Below are 18,840 nucleotides of genomic sequence, written 5' to 3'. Positions count from 1 at the left end.
TTTACGGATTGTTATTTGTATTATACTTGTTGGACGATGATACCGAAAATGTTGTTTGCTTTTTCGTATTTCTAACGACTTAGGAGATTCTTCTAGAAAGTTAAAATGTTAATTTTTTTAAAGAAAATTTTTAAGGGTTATACTCGTCCAGACCCACTGATTCTGAATTTTTAAATAGAAAATAAATAATTTAATCATTACAAATTTTTAATTCATCAATTTTAATCTCATTTATGAGTCAAAAAAGGTTCGATAATCTCAGCCAAGACAAGGCTCGTCTTGAGTCAAGTAAACGTCGTCTTAGACAAGACAAGGCTCGTCTTAAGACAAGTAAACGCTGTTTTACCTGTCGTGGCCATAAAAGTAAGGCGAAGGCCTATGTCTCGACTCAGTTTTGAGACGCAGCCAGGCATCGATGTCTTGGAAACGAACTCAAAACATAACCAAGTCGAACTCAAATCGAAGCATTTTTACTCGGGGCGTAAATAGGTATACTTTATGTTCGAAGAAAAAATATAACATGGGTTCTTATGGCATTCACCGAGTTTAAATGCGTTTTTCTGAAGAAACAGTTTATTGAAGTTACAGCTTCAAAAATACCCCGGTGACTCATTTCTTAAGTTAGAAGGCTTATTTTTGCCTATAAAATTCCGGAAATTTATCCGGTTATATGCCCCTATACATAACTCCATACCGACCATAAGGGCCCTTTTTACGCGGACGCCCACATATAATTTCATAAATCTTCCTTTCTTAGGTGCTGTGTATGAATTACGTAGCCTTTTGGTTAATTAGTTGCTTGGTGGAATTTGGGATAAGATCAACGATTTTACTATGCTCGCTTACATTATGCCGTCAAAGACATTTCTTACTAAAGATATTTTAAAGTCTGCGAATTGCTGAAGAGAACATTTAAACAGGTCTTATTGTAAACAGCTGTTTTTCAGCGCAGTCTAGTGTTTCTTGTAACAGTATTACTTATGGTTTACCTAATAATATTGGTAGTACCTAAAGTTGGGGCCAAAAGTCAGGTTAGCTTACTTCTTTAGATTGCAACTCACTCAAAAAAATATCTCTGAATTGTTTAATCAAAATAATATGAAAGCTCAGAGTGTGCCAAATTCAACAATATGATCAATTTATCCTCACAGATTTTCGTCGACAGTAGGAGAGCAAAACATCCCAAACAAATGTGCTTTTCATCATGCTTTTTGAAACCTCGACTTTTACCTGTCCCCAGAATGAATTCGACGTTAGGAAATATTTGAAAAAATTCTCCGATATTCTTTCAACATTCCTTAATGCAATACATTTTTCAAAATTCTAAGATGTTCAATAATTTACTTTTTACGAGGATTTATTTACAAATAATTTATCTTGAAAACAAATAAAGATAGGAAGCCGTTAAATGTCCCCAAATGCGTAGTCTTCTGATGATAGTGCAGTTCAATAATTAAATTGATGATAAAATAGCTTTTAGGCAAGAACTATAATTTTTTAATATTTCTGAACTTATTCAATCTTGGCACGTGGAAGGAACATCAGCAAAAGTGGCAAAAGAGTCAACTTTCGATGACAATAGTAATTCCAGAAGCAAGATAACTCTGACCAATAGATGAGAGTCAAGGTTCACTCTGTAAATTTTAGTTCGAAGACGTTGCGGAGGCCCTGATTCCTTCACTTACAACTACTGAACAGAGTCGACTTGCTTCTGGAGTTATTATTGTAATTTAAAGTTTACGTTTTTCCTACCACTTCTCCTGCTGTGTCTACCAGACGCTAACACTGAATCAAGTCAGCAACATTTAAAATAATATTTTTAGCGAAATAATGATTTTATCAAAAAAATTATTGAATATTTAAAAACTTTAAAGAATGCATTGAAATAAAGGATATTAAAAGAATAATTGGGCATTTTTGCTCAAATTATTCCTAACGTCGACCTCGTCCTGGAAACAGGTGAAAGTCGACGCTTAAAAAAGAGGCCAAAACCCCCTTTAGTGATATTAGTATGTATTAATATTAAATGTGATAATAATAAATTCACATAATAATAATAAATAATTAAATAAACGAATAAGGAGTCATCCACAAATTACATAAGGTATTTTTTATCCCCTCTACCTATGAGAGGCTTGCTCCGATTTGGTCCTTTTTTTGTTAAAAGTTAAAACGGATTGTTGAAAGCTTGTCGTCGGCTTGAAAATTCAACATTTTTATTGCATGTTTTTTGTTGAATAAAAAATTGGTTATTGCACATTTTACTATTTTGTTGAACATTTTTTTTGTTTTGAAAACTTATTTATATAGGTTGAAAGTGAAACTGTCTGTTTAAAAATTAAACTATTTACATTTTTCGGGTTGAAAATTCAACTGTTTTGTAGAAAAATCGTATTTTCGTATAGGAAATTCAACATGTTTGGTAACAAAATTCAAATATTTCGTCGAAACTTGAACTACAGTGAAACTCTTCAATAGCCCTCCCTTCTATAGCCCTTCTGAGAATTGACGCCGCGCCACTGTAGGTGTAATAGGAGCTGCGCGGGATTTGCGGAATCTGCAGTTGTCACTCAGGCACGCACTCAGGCGTTAACAAACAAAAGCGGAGCCGGCTATAATGAGTTATTTCCCACCCACCGACAGCCCCAAAATCGGCATTATAGAAGAGTTTCAGTGCACTTTCTTACAAATTAATTTTTTAATTTAAAGATACATCAATTTACTTAAAAATTAATTTATTTTGTCGAAAAATAAACTATTTCGTTGAAACTTCAACTATATGGTTGAAAATTCAGGAATTTTATTTAAAAATTCTTCTTTTTGGTAGATAATTAACCCAATAAATTTAATTAAATAATAATAAAATTTAATTTAAAAAAAGTCCAACTGTTTGTTTGACATTTAACTTGTCTTAGTTGAGAATTTAAGTCTTTTGTAGGTTAAAACTTATTTTAAATGAAAATTTTTATTTTAGTTTGACAATGAACTTTTTTGTTAAAAAGACCTATTTCCGGGATGAAAATTGAACTGATTTGTAGGAATTTCGTCTTTTTTGGTTAAATTCAACTATTTTTTATTATAAATTAGAATCTTTTCTTGGTTAAAATATAAAATATTACATTTTTTGTTCAATCATCTATTTTTGTTAAAATTCAACTGCTTGATGGAAAGTTGAATTAATTTGTTAATTTATAGAAACAGTAAGATTTTGCTAACCCTGCCACCCCCGAATCGTTATATTATAATTACGACAACAATTTAGTTGGCAAAAATTACGTAAGATGGATGTAGGGGAGAGGGATGTAAAACTAACGGACTCGGAAAGTGGTTTACTCAGTTTAAAATTTCAGGACAAAACTTCACATAAATTAGGGTAAGGGTGGGCAGCGCCAACCAGTGAACAGTCAATGATTTTTTAAAGTTAATGAGATGTTGAATTGATCCATTTTTTCTCATTTTGAGTTCTACATTATTTTATATCATATTTCTATAAGTATTAATCACATGGAAAAAACAATGATTTGGTAATTTGATTATTTCTAACAAGCTGTATTTCATCGAATTGGCCCCTTACCTGCGGGCAAAGCCGACTGCAACTTTTTATGAAAATCAAAACATTTTAAGATGAGAAAATGTGATGGTTTGCTTCTGTAGTATTTTATGTACTGGAGAAATTACCTTTAAATGTATCCAACAAGATGAATAAGTTATTTTAAATAAAAATAGAGATAACTGTAATATAACCTCTTATTCGTTGACATTCACTAAAAAAATGGTTATTTGGGCAAACTATTTAGTTTGTAAGATATGGTACTGGTTTTTTTATTAGTTGGGACAACCATTTACTTAGTTACTGATACTAACTGAATAGTAACGTCAACTAATGGAATTGGTGTACCCACTAATAAAATAGCAGTATCAAATAATAAACTAGCAGTACGATATCTCACTAACTAAATAGTTGGCCTAACTAACCATTTTTTTCAGTGTTCTACTAAAAACGGACTTTATGCAATGTTTCTACCGTACCAATAAAAAAATCTGCATAGCGACCGGATTAATAATAATAATATTTAATAGTTTCTTCCATGTAGCCCACAAGATAGCAAGCAATTGCAAATATTATTTTCGTCGGGCCTGCCCCCCTGGCCAGGCCTCACTTATTTATGAGATTTAATATATTTTGGACTTAAATTACGTCTAATTAATATAATTAGATTGTGTGATAATGTTTTATCTATCAAGCTATCAAGTTTTTATACTGTAAGTATTGTCATTAATGTTGAAAATTTTATATTTCTGTCAGCGAAACTTCCATTTTTTCGTGGTAAAAATTGTTTTCTGTATAATTTTTCTTTTGCAACGTCAATTTTCAAGATTTTAGTCAGTAACAGTATCTCTCTGATAAAATAGATTTATTGGATGCAAAGTATAACTAAAATTGTTAAATAATAGCCATGCTATAAGGAATATCACCTTTGCCCCACTGGCTGATGCGCCCCCCCCCCCCCTTACCCTATGTATGGCCTCTTATCAAAGAAATATTTTACATTTTCATTACTTAGGAGTTTCGATTCTCGAATGCGGAACTGACAGACGGGGAAGAAAATTTGCATCCTTCTGAAATATCGAGTCACGATAACACGAAACTGATAATGCTAATACTAATTTACTGATTAATATGCATAGCAAGAGGAAATAATGTATGGTCCGTGACGCATAATGACACGTACGACCGGCAGGGTGTTCAATGGAAAATAATTTCATATAACAATGCAAATGATTATTATAAATTGCAGTGTAATTTGTTTAAGGTGATACTGGTGTTTCACGAAATTATTTGTTTTCATTTATCGTCCACTCCCCAGATTATATTATAATCCAACAATGATCTTCATCAGAAACATTAATTGTTCTGTACAGTTGCTGTCATAATATCGTTTATTGTTTCTTTTATGTTGTTTAACAATAAGGGAGGTGAGCAAGTTCATTAGTTCTAATAAACGTTTTTTTTTCAATCGGTTTCGCGAATGGAAATTAAGTTGAACCATTTTTTTGGTCAAATGATGATATGTTCCGATTTTATGTTACAAAAATATGATAAAACTTTGAGACATTTCTTTTCTCCTTCAATAAATTAAAAGGGAAAAAGTGACGTTTTTATGTGTTCGTAAAGAGGATTTAAATTTGAAATTAGTCAGTTCGGTTTTATACTATTTGTTATCATAAACGTAAAACCTCTTCGGTGTTAAAATAACTATTGATTTAAAAAACTGAAATCTTAATTTAAATAATACTTACACAACTGTTTAAAACTATTTAACAAGTTGTTTGTTTTTCTTTTATTTCTGTAACAAACATAACAACCAATTTTGAAAACACAAGTTTGCCTTCTACAAAATCGAGCCCAATTTGAAACGGGACGAGTTTGACACTTTTTATTTTTAAAAGAAAATGTGCTAAATGACAAAAGAGTAGAAAGAGAGTTTATTGGTATGTCTATTTCAAAGTAGTTGTAATACCAGAGTTGCATCTTGCAGTCCTCTACGGTGGGATTTATGCGGGGCAACGGCCTATGGCAGCATCCGCCAGCTTGTTGCTTGGATATTCCTGCACAAATACAACTATAGATATGTTCACATAAGAAGCATATATATATGTTTATAACTTGCATATATTTATATCCGCGTACGTTAGATACGAAAGGAGTACTGGTCTGATCCACAAGTTACATACTTGTGTATATTTTCCAATAATCGTGCCGCTCAATTTCTTCGCGTGTCTTCTCTAGTTCCCTGAAGCTCGCTACAATGTTATTCCGTTGCAAATCTGGATTATCGGGTGTTCTTTCATTTTTTCGCGAGGGAAAAAATATCGGTTTTGAAATGACAGTGTTTAGGATCTATATTTAAATTCTGGTTTAAAATGGACATGGGGCTTTCTGATAGATGAAATGAAGACTTGAAGAGTGTTGATAGGTTAATAAGTTTGATGATTGCCATATGTTCCTTTTTAAGAGAGGTATGTACCCGTTTTTACAATATAATTCCTAATTTGATAAAAAAGTAATTAGAAGTCAAAATTTATTTAGAAAATGAGCATTGCTCGGTAATGATTTCTAACGGTATAATTCGAAAACTTTTTAATGTATATAGTCATTCCTAATTTAAAAAAGTTGAAATGTAGTATCTAAATACTTTTCTGTTTTATTGAATTTCATTTGGAACTCAATTTAATTACATACTATAACGGGATAATATACATGATAATGTGTTCGCTTAAAGGGAACAAAGTTAACAGGCGTTAATTATTATAAAAAGAAATATGTCTTGCAAGGCAATCATGGAAAATATACTTGTTTCTATTTTGTTTCGCTTATGTTTAAAATTTTATTTCGCTATACTGACGTGCAAAACAAGAAAACCGGTAAATACATTTTTCATGAAAGTTTAGATGTTCATATATTTACGATCTTGCAAAACTCCCTCTTATATACGTTTTATGATTTATAATAAAATAATGACAATTCAGGTTTTAATAAACTAATTTAGTTTACCCGCATCTGCAAAATTTCTAGCAATACAGTAAAACAAAACCTGTAACTATATATATGGGATCGTCCACAAATTACTTAAGATGTTTTTCTTTTGTTTATATCGTTGTGTCCTTCTCAACTTCACAGCAATTTTATGCTCGTCTTTATTCAAACAAAAGAAAAACGTCTTACGTAATTTGTGGACGATCCCTATTCTATAATATAAATACAGTGCGTCGTCATTTGTTTAAAGACTCGCTCTTTCTTTCTTGATTTACGAAAAACACATTTGCGCCTATATCTCTGTTTGACTCTGATTTGTAGTTAACGGTTTTCTTATTTTGCAGGTCAGTAAAAATAATGCATTTTATTTCCATTATATTTTAATTTTATTTGCCTTGGGTTTGTGAATTTAATATTCTTGATAAATTTCTTTACCCTAAGTGTAGTAAACAGTTTGAAATGGTGAAATGTGTAGCTTTTTAAAAATTATCATCACAGAAATCTTCGTTTTTTAAAACATAATTGATGGGTTGCAATACATAACTAGATAACCAACAAAATTTGAATTTTGTAGATTCTAAATTTAGGCAAAAAAGTATGTGATAAAAAAGTTATCCAGTTCCGCGAAAGGGAATGTGGAAGTTTACAATCTCAAAATGACAAGACCCTAAAATTGCAACAGGGTTGGTTGCGAATTACGATAAAAAGTGCAATTTTCAGTTGATACAAGATATGAAATCTTACTCCCGAGACATTGAGTTGCTAAATTGGTTAACCAATTCTGAGTAAATCATTCAAGAATTTAAAGGTTCAAATGTTGTGGTTTTAAAAAATCGTCTTTAGACCGTGACGAAAGATCAATTTAAAAAATTTTAATAGTAATAAAAACATACTCCCCTGATAATGGGAGGCTGAATAAGAATAAATAAGTTTCCACCCAAAAAAATTATTCTGTTTCGGCAAAATAAAGATTTAGTGTGTTCGTTTCGCACTGTGACAGACGATTTTTCGTTGAAAGTTCTGCAAAAAGAATAACGTTATATATTTCTTAATAAATAAACGATAACGTTTTTATGAAATAACGCTTCTGTTCGCAAGGCAAAAAGTTAAGTAAATAAACTTGATTAAAGTGGCTCTTTGTGAAAAATGAAGATCTCAAATTTTAGTTTGGAATTTGATTGGTAATTTGGCGCTAAAAAAATTGAAAATATTTATATTTAAGGACTTTTCCCTTGAAAAAAGAAGTATTTTATCGTATTTAAAAAATTTTAGGAAGGGGAAGTTGGTGATGAAAAGATTAAGAAAAAAAGATACGATGTTAGACAAAAATGAGCTTTTGAAAAATTACTTTTGACACAACACGTATTTGATATTTGGAGAATTTTTTTGACAAAAGCCCATTTTCGAAAAAATTTTTGGTTATCTATTTCTGTACTGCAAACCTTCAATTCCGCTTCCAAAATGATAATTTAAAGAATTGCATATTTTTTAAACCAAATCCTCTTGATATAGAAATAAAATTTGAAAACAGTTTATCATTAATATATATGCATTACTGATTAGCTGATTTACCCCATCAATCTTGATCTTTAAACAAAATCCTATCAGGTGTAAAATAATAATTAATGCAAATTGTTTATTGCTTTATACAATGTATGGCATTTCATGTCTTATTCATCAAGAAATGCAGAGGGGAAATTCTCCTTTAGCATCTTAATATTAATCTTATAATTAGACGTCGAATCAGGCCTTAATTGTCCGCAATAGCTAGATGCTTATCTTTTACTCTTTTATTTTCCTGTAAAGGTTTGTATACATTTTTTGGATAAAGGAAGTTTTTCGGAAAAAGTTTTTAAAACTTAAAAAAACTGATGATTAGAATTAATTATACAATAAATAAAATAAGCTTTTTTATTCGCCTGAGATTCCATTAAAATTTGAAATTATTATACATATTTCAGCAAATAAATGCCATAAATATATATTTTTTAAATTCGTTGACAACTTTTATAAATGTACCGAATTCTCGGAGATACAACAACATTGCACTTGCGGTGTATAGGTTTAGTTGTTGAACCGAATTAAAGACAGTACCAAAGAATTAGAACCAGAACGTAAAAAACATTATCGAACCGGATTATAGACGGAATCGGTCTAAACTATAATTTCTAAGATCAATAAATTATTAAACACGTAAATCAGACGACCATAGAAATAATCACCTTTAGACTTTATGATGCTGACCTGCTGAATAGTTACAGTGATTTCTCAAGGCAGAGCGGAACCAAGGGATCAGAAATCGAAGAATAAAATTGGTCGAAAGGGTGACGCCTGGGCGTTAAAAACGATTCCACTGGTTCGAGTTAGAGTTTTAGAGGCCATTAAATTATCCCTGAAGAAGCCCGATGACGGGGGACTAGAGAATGTGCTGATATTCTGAGAAGCGGAGGACATCAGTCCCTGAGAAAGTTAAACTAAAGCCAAAGCAATCCAAAGTCAAAACTAGTCTCATAGTCCATAGATGCTATACCTCAAGCGTACATGATCCTGGACGATCCTTCTCCGTGTCGATCTTCTTATTTCTTGCTTTGGACTTTTTAAAGACTTGCCTGAAAACTCGCCTCTGCTTCACCAATACGAATACAAAGGTCTCCTGGAGTAGTCTCAACCTCAGGGTCTAATCAGATGCAGGTTAATCCCGCGAGCATCTCTTTCCCTCAATCCCCAACCCCTACACATGCTTGAAAACGATGACCCTGTAGTTGTAGTCGTACTCCGTGCCGACACGAGCAAAAAAGCTTCCTTATATAGGTAAGGTACGAGGCTGCATATAAATGACGCAATTACTTTTTGCCCCTTTTTACACATCAAGACTCCTCATAACGTGATATTGTGATATCAAATTATTTTAACCTATTCTCGTTGATCGGGGTGGAACTCCAAACGTTGCTGGATTACAGATCAAGTTACCTGTCAAAGGATTATTATTGTGATATTCTGCAAGCAAACTGGATTTTCTGGAAGGATTATATTCTGCGATTGATTCATTTCTGTAAAAAGAAAGATTAGAAATGTCATATAAAAGGTAATGATCCATAAACTAGATAATTTGGATTTACTATACTAAATGCGTAAAAAATCTTGACAAAACACGAAAATAATATATTGTGTAACAAGTACGGAAATTGGGCATTCGGGAAGTGATAAAAATTTACGAGAGTGAGAACTGCACTTTCCGAATTTGTGACATACGACAGACACTCTTTGTAACAATGGCAGAAAACGTTCGATTTGAAAATCTATAAAAACAAACTTCTATCGTTATCCATTGCTAGTTACTAATCCTTCCTCAATCTTATGGGGAAAGTACGAGGAGGACGAGTGAAAAAAGTTGTTCAAACTGTAAAGTTTTACGTTGACTTAGCTTGTTTCACGACGGTTATATGTTCGATTTCTTTATTTCTTCCTTAGGATTAGTGTGCACTGTACGTACACGCGTCAAAATTCTTGTAATTTGTCTGTAATTTTCAATGGAAAGCGCATGTGTAGCGATGTACAAATGTTACTTTTTCACATTGTTCAAGAATTAGCCACGTTACGAAATAGGGCGTAATGAAAAAAACGATGTATTTTAAAAAATTCTTATTTGTGTAATGTGGAAAAGCTATAGTATCCTATTAGGATGACCCTTCATTTTTCAATATTTTTATTTATCAGATTCGGCAGCCATAAAAATGTTAAAAATGTTAAAGAAATTTTAATTGAAAATGTTTTTTTTTTAGGATAATTATTTATGTGTTTACTTAGAAAAGTTACGATAAGATTTTCTAAACAAAACAAGTAAACATTTGTGAAAGATATTTTTAAAAGTTTTGAAATAAGCATACCATTTGGGCTGTTGGAATCAATTTCTAACTTACAAATTGAGTCACCTCATTTTACTAAAAAAAATACAAGAATTGTATAATTTTTAGATACAAGACAGTACTACTTTTTTGAAATAGAAGTATGCATGCAGAGTGAAAAACGCGTTTATTTTAATTATTTTTTGTGTAAAACGAAATTTTCGAATAGTAACCTCAACTAACTTGAACATTCTTTCACAAAAGTTATTAAAGTAAACAATTTTTTTCTCCTTATACACATTTTTATTTTAAAAAGAAGTACTGCTTGGTATTTAAGAAATATTTAATGCTAGTATTTATTGCGTAAAATTAATCAATTAAATGTTAAGGTTAGAGCTTGACTCCAATAGGCTTAACAGAATACAATTCTTGTTGATATTTAAAAAAATTAGAACTTGATCAAAAATTATTTTCTCTGACATACGATTTTATATTATCATTTGCTATGAAAGATTGTACATTTAAAAATTTCGCGATATTTTTTTCAGCCATTTCTGTGTTTGCTAAAAATGATATCTGATATCTACAAAATTTTAAAAAAATCACTGGTGATCCTGATAGGATATAACAACATAACCAGACACCGGAAATACGGATTTCAAGCAATACTTTTTTTGCGATATATATAATTCTATACTGGCACCCACTGTGCTGTATTGAGACCTAGATCTACCAACAAAAGAAGAAGAGCAAAGTTAACGCGGTTTTGTCATGCAATTTCTGGGCAATGTATGCAGTAAAATGCTAATGGGCAAAGTCACTAATGATTAAATTCTTAAAAATGTGGTATAGAGAAAACAATGTTTGGCAAGACGAATTCGAATAGATATAAAAAGCCATAGAAACACAAAAGCATGCCTGAGGAAATGTATGGACGCAAAGGAAGCTAAAGATTTATATCAGGACAGAAAAGTATGATGACAAATAGTTTAAGTAATGCATGATGAAGAGCTTCAAAAGAGTTTGTGACGTCTGAACTTTAAACCTTGAATACTAATGGGCTGAGTGGAGCGCATTATTTAATGACTTTGTGAAGCTCTTCAACTAGGGTGCTTGCTAGAGAGATAGATCCGCGACCTGGATCGGAGCTTTGTTGCAGAACAAATGTGTTATTAAGCAAAATAACACAGAAATTGTAGAATAATCTAAAAGTCTACCCCTCCCCTCCCACCCCACACCCCCCTTATACCACCTTGTAAAACCGAGTAAGGCATGCTTACACCAAATGGATTTGGCTTTATGGTCTGAAAAAGGAATATAATAGAAATGTTTGGCATTATTCAGTTCGGTGAAAATCCGCGATCACAAGAATAGAAACTCCGGAAGAATTTCGAAAAATTGCAAGGAGAATAGAATGTTGCGCTTTGTTCACAGTTTTCATGAGATTAAACTTTGTATGTTGCATTGTATTCAAAGTTTGAAGCTTAAAGGACTATATATTTCCAAATAGAGTACTTCTCTTTTGTTCATATAAATTTCAACACTTCAAACATCAGATTCCTGTCAAATTAGGATTATTTTTTTAATACTGTAAATAAGTAAACAAGGTGTTTGAAAAATTGTTCGCTGGAAAATTTTTCTAGGGAAATTGTTACATTTCAAATAGTTTTAGATATATTAGAGTAGAATGTTCCAAAATACAATAATAGGTTCTACTCGCCAGCAGAAAAATATTTGATTTTGCCTATGTTATTTCCATATGAATTTAAAAAACAATGCGACAGAACTAAATATTTTTTAAACACACACACACACACACACATATATATTTTTAATCTGCATTCTACAATCCCATAAACTACTGATATTTGCCTTTCGAATTTTTCTTAGAATTTGCAGAAATATTTTGAAAATCATAAAAGCATAAAGATAATATAAATCGCTTTGTAACCCTAAAAGAGAAATCTGAAAGGAAACTTTTATCTTTTATGGGATTTCGCTCAGGTGAAGTTTAGTAGGTCCGTATATATTGTCTGTACCCTGTAGTATACTAGACTATAAAGTGTAATATAACCTGTAGGCGTTGAGAGAGCGTTATGTTTAGAGCCTCTAACGCGATCCGATGCCGCGTAAATTTGACAGTGTGTCTGGAATTTATCATATCATGCGGTAGAACCCCAGGTGTCCTTTGCTTCGCCTTGACTCCTTTCGCTGACCATTTCAAATCATCGTCATCACACTTCGCCGGCCCTACCTTGTTAGATTTCCTAGAGATCGTTTAACTCAATTGATTTCATCTAAATGAGGAGTCTGTAAGGTCACGCTACTTCCGCTACAGTGTTTTCATTTTTAGATTTTTAGGCTATAGATAGATTAGTTTAAAGTTTAGGAAGTTTAAATATCTGAGGAGGTGAAAAGCAAAAGCGTGCAAGTCACATTATCGACAATATTAAGTTAGTCACAGACGTGATGTTCACGTGATGTTCACGTGATGTTTAGCTCGATTTTGAATATTCTAAGCGATATAATTTGATGAAAAAATTCATAAAACATAACCCTAACTCAATTTTCTCCATTTTGTGACTTATGCGCTTTTGCTTTTCACCTCCTCATATATCCTTTTAGGGGTGTCTGTCGAAAATTAAGGATTTCGAATTTTAGATTCACAGAAATGGTAGAAAAAATTTAAAAACTGGTGGGTCAAGGGTGACTTTTCTTATATCATCGCTATTATTTAACAATTTTGGTTCTGCTTTGCATTAAACATCTGTATAGCGATGATATAAGAAACGTCACCTTTGCCCCACCGGTCGGCGATGACCCCCTCCCCTTACTCTAAGGCTCCTAAAAAATAAGAAATTATTGAATAAAAATTGTACAGTAGATCGTATACAAAATCTGCATAGATACTCTACCGGTCATAATTATATACGGTCACCTCATTTTTTAATGATAGATTAACTTCTTATAATTTTAATGATGCCATAGCTACAAATTCTTCTCTTATAAGGGTTGAATGCTCTCAAAATTCTGTATAAATTGAGCCCAGAATGAAGCCCATTTGTCTATTTCTTGAGTAGATACTGTAAAAATAGTGTAAATATAAAGTTTTTCTTAAATTTTAATTAATATTCGGAATCATAAACATTTTTTAACGTTCTAAAGCTTGCTGAAAAGGAAACCAAAATGATAAATAAGCTCTAAATGATAACTTAGTTGGTGTTATAAAGTATACCAATTGTAATTTTGTTTAATTAATGGCATAATTTTTACCTTAAAGCACTAATGTAATCGAACTCTGATGGACATAATCTAATGAAGATAATTAAATCACAAAATATTGATAAATCTTGATAAATATCATTTACAAGTTATGTTGCAAAGTTGTCAATATAAAAACATATTTATATACAAGAAACTTTTCGTCTCAAGTAATCGGTCGATAACTTTAAATCGATCCCTAACTTACCAGCCCTACTTTGCCAGCGTTTAGTTTGTGACTGAGCCACCATTTTCTTTTCAAGAGCGCTCTAAATCTAAACGAACCCTTTTGGCTCTCCACAGGTACCTATTAGAGCTTAAATTCTAAATGATACAAACTTTTATTTCAGCCGCAACTGTACTGAACCCCCAGTTTTTTCTGTGTATATAACCGTGACGTTTCTATAAAAGTCCCTCAGAATACATATGTACTTATTTAATTTTTATGCCAATTTACCTGCAGGTTAGATGTTTTTAAATGTTTTCAACTTTTTTGTTGTAACTTTAAGTCTTTGCTCTGTGTTAAAAATTTTTTAAGATATGTGATCATAAACTGTTGCGATACTGTAGAAAAATAGCTTAAAAATGAGCCTAAGAACATTACAAAATGTTGATTCTTTTGGATATTACCTAATATTTAGGAAAAATTTGAAATTTACACTAATTTTGCAATATCCACTAAGAAAACAGACACATTGGCTCTGACATAAATAAAATTAAGTATAGTATATTTAGTAGTATAGCTCAAAAGAATTCAAAGCGACACCCTCTTTATTATTCAAAGACCAAACCATTTTGTTTTGAAATGTCATTGAAATATATTTGACCCTGTCTTAATAACTGAAAACTTTAAAACTCATTAAAATTGAATTTTTGTTCTTCTCTTAGACATATATCAAGTTTTTCGACTATTTCACTAGAAATTTGTGATACACTCATCTTGCGCAATAATGCCGGTCTCGGGGGTAGACGCTCATGTAGCGGGCGCTATTGACTATTGACGAATGAGCGGCCATATTACAGGAGTTGAGTGTATATATTATTAGAAATGTATTTTTAGTATATTTCCACAATAATAATATATATGAAGAACTTTGACATTAAAATAATCTGTATTGGTTTCGATATAAGAAAATATTTGAAACTGAAATATTTCTTTTTATTTTACGATGAAAAAATGCCTTGTTTGAATGGAGTAAAAATATTTTCTATTGTGTATAGATTTAAGTCTGTATAGCAAGAAACTCATTTTAGGAAAAAAATTTATAAATTTTTCGTTAGGTAATTTAAATTGATCGTCACGTAACATCAGATCGTCGAATGTTGAGAGGTAAACAATGGCACCAAATACATGGGACTAAACTTTATTTTCATAATGTCTCCGTAATAAATATTAATAATTATCATTTTATAATCTCATTGTATAGTTATTGTAAAATAAAAACTAATTTCTAAACATTCTCATAATGAAAAAAAAACTATTTTTACGAAGATATTAACAAAATAAGAATTCGTTCCATGCATTTGGTTTATTGTTTTTACGCCAGCACGCGACGAAATAAATTTATCGGGTGATTAAGTGAAAGTACCTAATTAAATTTTAAGGACGCTTATGCTCAACGCAATAAAAAAATTTTCTTACTCTATATATACAAATTTAGGTATACTGGAAATAATTTTTAATTGATTTTAGACACTCCAAATTCATTCTATCCTGAAAAAAAAACAATATGCCACTTTAAAATATTTTCTTGTCATGAAAAGTAAAAAAAAAAAATTTTAATGTCAACTTTCTTCATATATTATTGTTACAAGTTATTAAAAATACATTCCTGATAACATATATATCACAAATTTAATGGGCGATAAGTTAGAGTTAATTTTCATAACTCTAAGAAACCAGCGAAAAAATGTACTTTTCAAGATTTTTTTTCTTACATTTTAAGATTGTTGAGGCAGGGTACAAATATTTTAAAGAAAGTATTGTTATAGGCTATAGAGTATAGAGGAATAAATTCTATTGCTCCAACTTATTTTTTGGGTAATTTGGATCTCATAAGAAAATTTTTTTATTCTTCAAATAAGAAGACTTGACGCTTTTAGTGCTTTTTTACTACATCTACGATGAGACGACAGATTTTTTTGTTTATACAACTTTAGGGGAGTGTTGTTGACTTACAAAAGTAAATGTTCATCCTTATTAGAACTACGAATAAAGGGCCTTATTTTTTTCTGTATGCCCTAGTGTACAGTATAGAAAGTGTTGAAAATATTTTCATATGTGATAAAAAAATAATTTTGCAATGATGAATCATTTTTTTTTTGTTCTATAGAAACCATCGCAGGTATAAAATTGAGATTTTAATCCCAATTTTGAATATTTTGACTGGTTATTTTCATGCTTCAACTTAAAATAGCATAGGCGCATGACTGGGCATAAACTTTAAGGAAAAATTTTTAACCATTCTTAAAGCCTGTAACTCTAAAATATCAATCTTTTTTAACTCAATAGAAGAGATGTCTACGAAATATGTACTTATGATACAGTATACTCTATTATAAACAAGGGAATATAATTTTGCCAGAATATTCAAAGCTGTTTATATTTTTCCTTAAAAACCTTTAATTTGTTTGAAATTCCTCAGATTTGAAATTTTCTTTGATTTCATAAATATATCATTATACACAGAAAAATTACTTTGTGAATTTAATTTAATTTGTATTAAAATAACTTTTGCATTGTATCTGAAAAATTATATTTGCTTGAATATTTAAAATTAAACTAGACGGTTCTGTAGAATATGTGGAAGTACCTATTTCTGTTTGAGGCATACTTAACTCAATTATGTCATATTACAAGCAATTTATTACAATTAAATTACTTTTCGATTTCTTTAAGTTTGAATTCTGTTTCAAAATTCTTTGAAATGAAAATTATTTGAAAATCTATTTGAAAGTTTTAAACTTGTTTTGAATCCTGACTTGTTTAGATGACCATTAAATAATTTAATTTCGTTTTTAACTATTCGTACTTGATTTTGTGTGCATGGAATTTATTTATCCAAAAATATTTCATGTACTGTCTACTATTACGATATTTTCCGTAATAATAGCCCTGGAGGGGTTGGAAATGGGTATCTTTAAGCAACATTCAATAATAGTAGACAGTTTAAATACTTTGATTGTGTCTTCTATTACTATATTTTCGAGCTGATTAATAATAATATGAACAGCAGTTTCAGAGAAAAAATGCTTACTTATTAAACTAATGAACTTCAAATGACGAAAATCCTTGGATAAGAGAACTGTGGGAGTGCCAAATATCTCACTTAAATGGTCTTTTTAACTTAATTTAAAGCATGAGAGTTTAGGCTACCTGTGCCACAAAGTAAACTGGGGTACATTCGGTACTCTGCATTCTCGTATTCGTTCCCCTTTTTCTTTATTTTTTTTCTTTCTTTTATCATCCCCACTCTTCCTACCGTTCAATTCATAAATCTTGCATTACCAGGGTCTAGTCTAGAGTTATCATGAAGGAAGCATAGCTCGAGGTCCATGATAAAAACCTGTTTCTTTGAAGCAGCGTTCAACCTCAAGGTACCTGCTTACTTTAATTTCTTCGTAGTAGGACCTGCTCTCTGTATAGTTGTATGCCATATACCTGTTTCTCCATTCGTCTGCACGTCCTGTCCTTACTCGTCGTCGGCTCGCCTTTTGGTCTTTCTCCTTCCCTTTCACCCTTACTCTCTTTCTATTGGGACCACACCACTTGAGCCGACCCAAAAGACCAGGGGTCTCAAAAGTATCGACTGATAGACCGACAATCGATCATTCATAATCTCTTGAGAAGTCGTCAAGTTGTCGCACGCTGTGACGATGAAAATTATAAACGAATAAATACGACTATTACAGTCTTGACGATTTCTCGGATTTTAAAAAATGAGTAATTGAATTTCTATATTCTTTAACTATCTTCAACGTAAATATACAGGTTTGTTTAGTAATGTTAGCTTTATATTCTATAGGTGAAAAAATGGTAGGAAATTTTTTGTGTGTACTATATTAGGTAGCAAATAAAAATATACAATTCTAAAGAAGATAAAAGTTTCAACTTAATGCACGATTTTGTTTCTAATTAACAAGAAAGTATACCTTAAGGTAGTTGTGCCAAAAATAAGGTGTGTAAAAAAAAGTTGTTTTTGATTTCAAGAATTTAATTGATTTTATCAGTATTTTTTTACGAAAGAAAAAGTATTAATTTAAATGAAAAAATGTTAAAACTTACGAAAAATAACGATTATAATAATACTTTTTGTAATTGCATGTTTTCTTACCGTCGCTTCTTATTCATTGCAAAAAATGGTTAAACGTTAATCATCCATGAATTATTTTTTCGGGTAAACTATTCGTTTCAACTCTACTGTTTTCAATTTTGAAAAAAAGTAAACAGACTTTCTTTATTGAAATTTAACTATTTTTTTAATTTGTTAGAATCATTAGTAAGAAAATATAACAATTGCAAACAACATTTTTAGAATAAATTTTTTGATTAAAAATAATGTTTTTTGATGATATTTTTAAAAAATTTCAAATAAAACCAACAGCAATATTATTTTAATTCATAAAATGATAGAAAAACTATTTTTTTAAACATCTGATTTTCGGCACGAAACTAACTTAAACATCTCGAAGTGCATAGATCCATATTTAAAAGGTCCACTTTGTAAGTCGTAGATAAAAAATTTTCTACCTGAATTGAATACCTGAAAATACCTTTTACCGAAGACCGACAAAGTTTGCCCTTTCAATACAGATTGTATACAATGAATTATGAGGATCTTAAACCCAAATAAGTATTATTAATGATTTTCAGTGTTGTTTAAATTACGTTTGAAACAATCTAAAAAATCGGAATTTCTGAAAGTTCTGGAAATTTAATTTCTCGTTTTTAAAAATGTGCATTAGGTATTTTCACTTGAACTATCAGCTAACTTCACTTCAGTGAAAGCTGAGAGGAAAGCAATGGGCCAAATACATAGAACAAAACTTTATTTCTGTAATATTTTTGTAATTAATAATAATAATCATCATTTTTATTTCATTAAATTGTAATTAAAAAATAAAAATTATTTTTAAAATACACTTGTATAGAAAAAATTAGTTATTACGAAGATATTAGCAAAATAGAAAAAAAAC

At 30.8% G+C, this 18,840-nt stretch overlaps 1 protein-coding gene across 3 annotated transcripts in view; it reads left to right on the top strand.

Moving 5' to 3' along the window:
* The window catches only part of LOC117168157 (unconventional myosin-IXb), a 74,779-nt gene that overhangs the window by 6,579 nt on the left and 49,360 nt on the right, over positions 1 to 18,840 (top strand). The window contains exon 1 of one of the 3 annotated variants that reach the window (XM_033353586.1): positions 5,767 to 6,021. The exons of the other annotated variants lie outside the window; for them this stretch is intronic. Coding sequence (XP_033209477.1) covers positions 6,003 to 6,021 — 19 coding nt within the window. The 5' untranslated portion in view covers positions 5,767 to 6,002. Of the gene's footprint in view, positions 1 to 5,766; positions 6,022 to 18,840 lie in introns of those variants that run through there. 3 annotated transcript variants of the gene reach the window in all.

This window comes from Belonocnema kinseyi, chromosome 2, assembly GCF_010883055.1.
Source record: "Belonocnema kinseyi isolate 2016_QV_RU_SX_M_011 chromosome 2, B_treatae_v1, whole genome shotgun sequence".
Lineage (NCBI taxonomy): Eukaryota > Metazoa > Arthropoda > Insecta > Hymenoptera > Cynipidae > Belonocnema > Belonocnema kinseyi.
Note: the sequence above shows the minus strand (reverse complement) of the source record. Positions and strands in the feature narration are given on the sequence as shown.